The following is a 7,967-nucleotide window of genomic DNA, read 5'->3' as shown; positions in this document are numbered from 1 at the left end:
TTCGGAATTTTTTAGAGACCTGCCACCCAATCAATCAATTGAATTAGAAAAAAAACACCATATATAACAAAAGTGTGCATACCTGTTCAATCATTAATATTGATTAAATACTAATATATTGCACGTACCAATGTAGGCTATAGGTAGGCCTAAGGGGTTGCAAGCTCTGGAATAGTCTCTAGTTTTTATGCCCTGAGATATATGTATTCTATTTTTGCATGTTGTTTCAAATAAATCGAGGATACAGCGACTGCATAGCTAATCTAAAGTAATTATCATAATTTATAATAACTTAACTTATCTATATATCATAATATCATAACTTATCTATATAACATTCTTAGGTTATCATTAAAAACACAGACTCTGATAATATGTAATGAAAGTGCTTTTGCTGTATCATTGAAGATATGCAATCTGAATAGTGGGAGAAAACAGTTTACACAGCAGCTTTCCTCGAAATCGACCTTGGTTCTTTCTCTTGGTCAATTAATAGTTATCTTCATTGGTTCATTAGGTCAGGGCCATTTAGAAAGTCTTAACCTGGAAAAACTAGGACATTTGTATGTAACACAGGATATGTAGTAGATCTATGTGTATATATATATATATATTTATATATATTTATATATATATAGATGTATAGTTGTTTAAATAATACCAAGTATATCTGTTTAATGTGTTATATTATAGTATAGTATAGTAGGAAAGCAAAATATTTATCTCTGAAGTTAAATTACACATAATTGCAGATTTAAGGTTAATGAAGAATTCAGTAACATGATATTTCTTTCACTTTTTTTATTGAAATGTATAACCAACAATACAAACTGTTTCACAAAATCTCTTAACAGTAAGCCTCAGTAAAGAGCACAGAAAAAAGGTAAGGCATTCTATCTTGTGCTGTAACACAAACAAAAACATAATAATACGACATAACATAAAAAAAATGTTAAATATAACTTACAATAAATAACAGTTATTTAAATTCAATGGTAGGACAACAGGTTTACTTACACTTTTGATACATTTTGGTACTACTTTCCAAAACAAGTACGAGCCAAAGTGAATTTATCTGTGTAAACCTTCTCTTCAGTTTTTGTGTATAGGCTGCAAGGATCAACATTGACCTGCTATTTTGGCTTTAAAGTATAACATTATTTCATCATCTGGTATTGTATATTTCAAAATGTACAAATCCTTTAATAAAAACAACCCAACATCATGCGGCCATCGAGGGCCTGTTGGTTCAAGGCCCCCCCCCCCCCCCCCCCCCACCACCACTGGAGAGAGGCGTCAGGCACAGTAACATCTGGTGACGATCAGGTCCGGGAAGGGGGTCAGCGTGAGCATGCCCCTGCTGTCGTAGTGCATGAGGACCAGGGGCTCGTAGGCGGCGGGCACGCAGCAGGGCCCGGGCGTGGCTCCTTTGGTCAGCTGGCTCAGCCGCGACTTGACCTGCGTGTGCATGCCGGCCGGCTTGTAGTTGTGGGGGCAGGAGCCGTCGCAGTAGTGCATGGTGTAGGACTCGGGCGCCACCACCCAGTCTGACCAGCCGATGTCCTTGAAGGACACGCTGAGGGACTTGCGGCAGCACCAGCCCTGCTCGCTGCAGACGTCCTCCTTGTTGGAGCGGGGCAGCCGCCTGGACCGCCGCCGTCTGCCTGCTCCCGCTCCGGGCTCCGCCAGGCCGATTTCCAAAGCGACCGACGGCGCCGTTTTCGGGTTCTCGCCGTCGCCCGCCTCCAACCCCACCTCTACCACCAACGGGCGGTGGTGTACCTCCTCGTCGTCCTTGTCGTTTCCCCCCCACCACTTCTCCGCTTCAGCTCGGAGGTCAAAGGTCAGGCTGTGGCGGTGCGCTGCGGTGGCGTCGGACGTGGTGCCGGTCATCTGGACCGTGGTGTTATGGAGCCCCGTTCTGTTCACCTTAACGCGGATCGCCTGTCTGCGCTTTGGCAGGCCGGCTTCCGAACGCCAACTTGAAATCTTCAGCTTGGCTCGTACCAGTGTCAGGTCAGTGTGGGTGTTGTGGTCTTTATTGAAAACGGCTCGGTACCACTGTATGCGTTGGCCTGACTCAGGCACCGGCCCCTCGCGTGGACCAACTCTTACTGGTTCTACTGCAAAAGAAGAAGACAAGAAGAAAAACGGTTTAATTATGCAATACACAGAGACACTGTAAATATAGAGAGAGATAGTTTACACACATTCATTCAAGGGCTTAGTCCTGTCAGGTAAATAGTAGGCCATTTGGATTGTTAATGTTTTGGATGAGGGCTAGATACGGGCCAATCTGATCAGAATCAGATAGTCATCTTAACTACTGATAACAACGCAAGCGCTGCGGTCTGTGGACGTTGTAAAGACATCGCTTGTCGCTTGGGAGCATGCAACCTTGCAACTACTCTTAGCTACTGCTAATGCTGAAGTGGGGCATCACAGACAGTGCCCAATGCGAGTGTGGAGACCCAATACAAACTGTGGAACACATCCTAACCAGCTGCCCCAAACACCGGCCCCCGAACGGCGAGCGTGGTCTAATTGACCTTGATTATAGGACGCTGGACTGGCTCGCCTCAACAGAATTGAAGGTCTAAGGACATACGACAGAAGCAGAAGAAGACTGATAACAACAACAAAAAAAACAGGTGCATCTCACCTGTTTCTGGGAACAGCACAGTCAACCGTCTCTTCGTAACACTTGGTAACACTTCCCTTATCGGCTCGCTCGTGTTCCCCCTGAGAAGCCTCAACCTTTCCCTGTAGAGCGCGTACATTCTCCTCAGCTCCTCGTCGGAGGCTCTCACCACCGGCCTGGGCTCCCTCTCCGTGCCCAGCGAGCTCAGGATCCCCGCCTTCACCGACTCCAGGAGGAGACGCCTGGCCGTGTCTTCGAGACCCTCCCCGCCCGCGTCGGGGGCCCCGTCCCGGGCCGGCAGAGGCCAAGCGTGGCCCGGGCGCGGCAGGCAGCAGGACAGCAGGGCGCAGACAGCGAGAGGCAGGCAGCGGGGCTGCAGTAGGCTCAGCATGGTGCCAGAGACCTGTCAGGTAGGTTGAGCTGGTGGAAGATCAGCCGGTGAGTGCTTTGTCAGTGGGATGAATGAAGTTCTTCACATGGTTTCATTTATAGGTCTTTTTGTGTTGCCACACCCCTAGCCGGTCAGGTGAGCATTAGCCCTCCTTTGTAGTGCTGAAGGTATGCCTGCATGTCATACATAAGTATGTTTCTGAGTTGGAGCAGCCATTGTCCTACAGGACCCAGAGACTTAAGAGAGAGACACGTCTGTGGTGGGAGAGTGATTTATTAAGTCATGATGACACATGTTGTTTTGGTGCCCTGACAAGAATGCTTTCAAATAATATTTTGTTTGAGAATTTTGCAAAGATTTTACCTTTATCGAAAGAAAATGTTTTAAGGTTTAAATTTAGCTAGAATATAGCCCATGATCTAGACCACATATAATATACACATGTTATTTTTTGCCCAGAACTATTGATTTCCGCCAAAGCCACCGGACGATTTTGATCAAGGAAGCTTTTGATCAAGGAAGCTTTTCTTACTGCTCACCAAATGATGAAACTGTGGATGAGATGAGAGCAGATGAGATGAGAGCAGATAGGCTGAGCGGCGAGCTGAGCCACCGGCCAGAACATCAACTCATGTTCAACAGTACTGAGAGTGGAATTGAAGACCAGAATTTCTCCAAATGACAGACTACTGTAATCTGATATATTAAAGGGGGGTGTGGGACTAATTAGAAATAAAATATTAAACGATTAAACAAGCATCACTATTGGCAAAGCTTCCAGAATGGTCCTGTTCCATTTTATTTACGACAAGGGAAACACCAACAGCACAATATCATCGGTTGCACTTTGCCGTCCATTCATCAACACATCCCCCCCCTCCCATGCTTATCAGTAACGCAGCTCATTACATGTTTATGGCATCTCTACGGCTCATGATGAATGAGAGGACTTTCCCATTCATGCCTGCCAAGGTCGTTCTGGGAAACACCAGACCATTGAATCCTGACCATGCATGTATGTTTCCGTTTTATTGATTATTATGTCAATTAATTAATTAATTAATTAATAAGTTAATAAGTGAAACTCGTATGCATTTATTGGCATCTTGAATGTGAACCTCATACATCTTGTGGAGGAGTCTCAGGATAGGGTGGCGTCTACAAGGCACTGCATTTGCATTGCTGTTGTTGTTGTTATTTCCATTGTGGTGTACAAGCCAGCATGGGCAACATTAAACTCCATGTGGGTGGTTATTGATGTCCGCTATGTTGCCCTATACAGGACCAAAGGAGGAAGCTACGTACCCTCCCCTTCTAAGTCGAGTGTGTTCAATGTTGAGTGTGGCTAAGCCAGGTGATGAAACTGTGTGAAAGGCGTTCAAGTGTGATTCATGCGTCGTGGTTCTGAACGTGTGTCGATATGTGCACTCTCTCTCACTCTCTCTCCCTCTTTTTCTCCTCTCTCTCTACTCTCGTCATTATCTCCCTATCTTTCTCTTCTTATTTTCCATTTGAACTGTGCCTTATTTCTTGGCCACTCTCTGTTTGTAGAAGACACAGAGTGGAACAGAGATGGGTATAATAATAGAAGGGGTTAAGATTTATTGTGTCACCCGAACAAGAAGTTGCTATTTTGAAAGGAAACAATGCGTTCATCTAATCCTCTGATGTGGTGATGGACAAATATGTCGGTTGGTAGGTAGCCTTTAGAGTTCTGAAAAGTATTAATAGACGTCTGATTACTGAGGCCCTTTTTGATATAAAGTTTTATTCCTTTATATTGTGTTTATGTGTGTGTGTGTGTGTGTGTGTGTGTGTGTGTGTGTGTGTGTGTGTGTGTGTGTGTGCACATAACAATGTGCTGATCTGTTTTAATCTGTTTGATCGTTAAAAAATTTGATTCCTAATGAAAATGTACTTGTAGTGTGGAATTGAATAAAGTATCTAAAATGTGTGTGTGTGTGTGTGTGTGTGTGTGTGTGTGTGTGTGTGTGTGTGCGTGTGTGCGTGTGTGCGTGTGTGCGTGTGTGTGTGTGTGTGTGTGTGTGTGTGTGTAACTGTGTAACTGTGTAACTGTGTATGTGTGTATGAGCGTGCGTGTGACACAAAACAATGGTACTGTGTACTGTCAACATGGCGGGGATTTAAATAAATCTATTGCTCCTCCTAGAGGCCATAAAGACACTGTGCACAAAATATCGGCCCAATATGTCTACATTAGAGCGGGGGAGGAGGAAATAAGAACCGCCCTCTAATTTTACAATGATTCACACATTTGCATAACTCTTCTAAGGCGTGCGTGTGCGTGTGCGTGTGCGTGTGTGTGTGTGTGTGTGTGTGTGTGTGTGTGTGTGTGTGTGCGTGCGTGCGTGTGTGTGTGTGTGTGTGTGTGTGTGTGTGTGTGTGTGTGTGCGTGTGTGTGTGTGTGTGTGTGTGTGTGTTTTATATGTACAGTATAAGTGCATTGGAGATTTTTTATACAATTGTTATATTGGACACAAAGTTGATCCGTTGATCATGTTAAAAAAAACTTGAGAATGTATTCAATAAAAGAATAAAATAACCTTCCAAAGATGTAATTTGCATTGTGTGACAAGATAGATAGAGACTGTATCGATCCCCAAGGGGGGAAAAAAAGAAGAAGCGTTTAGTGCCTTCTTCATTGCCTTTGCACCATCACTGCACTGAAAGTGATGGCAGAGAAAGCAATTAACCGCAATTCCAGTCAGACCGCTGGGAGATACTGAGGGAAGGCCGTTTCTGCGGGTGTGATTGCGGTCACTAATGAGCTTGCGTCACTCAGAGCTGTCCTGCTTCGTGCGGCCCCTGAGGCGTGCAGCGGGGGGACATGCACCGAGGCACCGCCCCGCGTGCCTTCCAGCGTTAATCCATCTCACGCTGCACAGTATCGCTAGAGTTTTCAACCAAATTTGCCAAATGCACGGGATCCAGTCGAGTGTGGCACGGCTACGACTAGGAAATAACAATCTCAATTTCTGAAGATGCCCCAGTAAAGAACAAAATAACAATCACGTATGACAAGTAGGTCATCCAACAGGCAGCACTATAAAACAAAGTCATGACGTGCATGCCTATACAGCCGCTCTGCACGGTGCACTATGTCCACTTGTTTTGGTTTGGATACGTTGTGTTTTCACTTGTTCTCAGTAGGCCTATCACCTATCCAGGACTGCTGAATGACTACAGTCAAATGGTCTGTCCTCATGGGAGATACTTCCTGGTATGTGACTCACTGAAGCATTTTCTTCTGGTTTCTTACTTCATTGGGATTTGAGAAAACATTAAGGTTTAGGTTAAGGTTTACACTATAGAGACACGACCATCCTCAACTAGACATGTATTTGATATGTTGCTGTTAGAATAACGTGCATGCGTTAATAAAAGTCAATATACTGTATGATAAGCTGTTTTTGTTATACTATTTATTTTACTGTACTCCTTACTGTACTCCTAATAAAATGCCCAACTGAAGAATGTGTCTTATCTACATTTTAGATATGGATAAACAAAATGTTGTGGCAATTTCCTATAGATATTGCGTCTAGGACAGATAAGATTTCTCAATGCAAAAAAGCACACAATACTTGGCAGACAATTATCCTCGGTTTAATGCATGCATACATTAGACTCCTCTCTAGCAGAGTGAGTCCAGAATACAGTTTGACAAAGTTATTTATACTGTTTCAGATCCTTCCCACATTGCAGATGTCAATAATCAAATCAAGGAGGATGTCTTCTCCTTTGTGACCGGTTTACCCAAGTACGAAAGGTTATATTATTGGTTGACTCTAAGGAAGGTGGGACAGCTGACCACAGCATAAGGGTTAACATTTTGATTGACTTGAGGTGGCTGAACCAAGCACAAAGGTCAATAAATAGTCGACTCTGGGGAAAGGCAGGATGGCAAGACAATACGCAAATATAGAAAACAAGGTTATAAAATTAACAACATGTAGATTTTTCCATCACAAAAACAAGGGAGAACGACAGGATCAATAAGCAAATAGGCAGTTAACAGTTAACATTTACATTTACTTCTATTTTAGGCTAGATTGTTGATTTGCTCAAATAAAAGAAAAAGTAAAATATGGTGTGATTCTAATTGTAGATGTAGGAGTAGGCCTGAAAGCCCAGTCTGAAATGAGAACAATGGCCAATTTGTTAGAGGACATGTGGTGACACAAAGCAAGACAGTAACCATTGTTAATAAGTACACAAAACACAGTGGGGTCAATTAGATAACTAGACCCGCATAAGTCTCCTTTCATTTGCTTCTACATGTTTTCTCTTGCCCCTCCTAAAAATGGTTGAAAGAATAATTTGTCATGCTTTGTACAGACGGTATTAAGTAGTATAGGGTTCTAGGTATATGCGGTATATGCAGGCATATGCAAAGAAGTGGAAACCGCATAATACACCCCCTTGGGCGTCTGAAACCAAAATCAGAAGTTACTCAAGAGGGCAATGTACATGCATTTCAAACACACAAAATATAGATTTTGCATGATGCAACACAATTATTAATATACAATGTACAAACCAAGAACAGGATCCCTAAGCTGCACAATGGGTTTCACAGAAACACTTGGGGGGTGTGCTGGTAGGGGGTGCTAATGTGTGACAAACTCTCAACCACCCGCACCCCACCACCCCAAACCCACCCTGCGATCAGGCGATGACAGACTCGGCCACAGTTTCGGGGACGATCTTCACAGCAGGGGAGGCGAAGCAGTCGGTAGTACGGCGACAGATGAGGACACGTCTGGAGATGACCTGGGCGCAGTAGGGCTGGAGTGGAGCTGAGCGACAGGACGGCGGTGCTTTTAGCGGAGCGATGGACGAGCCCAACATCCTGAGACGTCGCGGTCTGCAGGTAACCAAGCGGCCAGCAGTGCGCTTATTCTGCCTACATCA

At 44.2% G+C, this 7,967-nt stretch overlaps 2 protein-coding genes across 4 annotated transcripts in view; one reads left to right on the top strand and one right to left on the bottom strand.

The window, feature by feature from the left end:
- Window positions 1-1,296: 1,296 nt before the first annotated feature.
- On the bottom strand, window positions 1,297-3,032 carry gdf15 (Growth differentiation factor-15; the record flags this gene model as incomplete). The annotated part of the gene is made up of 2 exons (XM_084480745.1): window positions 1,297-2,123; window positions 2,663-3,032. The coding sequence occupies 2 exons, from the start codon at window positions 3,030-3,032 to the stop codon at window positions 1,297-1,299; spliced, it is 1,197 nt and encodes a 398-aa protein (XP_084336871.1).
- A 4,755-nt stretch (window positions 3,033-7,787) lies between these two features.
- Window positions 7,788-7,967, top strand: part of mast3a (microtubule associated serine/threonine kinase 3a) — a 35,838-nt gene continuing 35,658 nt past the window's right edge. For 2 of the 3 annotated variants that reach the window (XM_084481077.1, XM_084481075.1), the window contains exon 1: window positions 7,788-7,926. In XM_084481077.1, coding sequence (XP_084337203.1) covers window positions 7,888-7,926 — 39 coding nt within the window. In that variant the 5' untranslated portion in view covers window positions 7,788-7,887. The remainder of the gene's footprint in view (window positions 7,927-7,967) is intronic. The other variant, XM_084481076.1, reaches the window with a different exon arrangement.

The sequence above is a fragment of the Micromesistius poutassou genome, assembly GCF_964030765.1.
Source record: "Micromesistius poutassou genome assembly, chromosome: 16".
NCBI lineage: Eukaryota > Metazoa > Chordata > Actinopteri > Gadiformes > Gadidae > Micromesistius > Micromesistius poutassou.
Note: the sequence above shows the minus strand (reverse complement) of the source record. Positions and strands in the feature narration are given on the sequence as shown.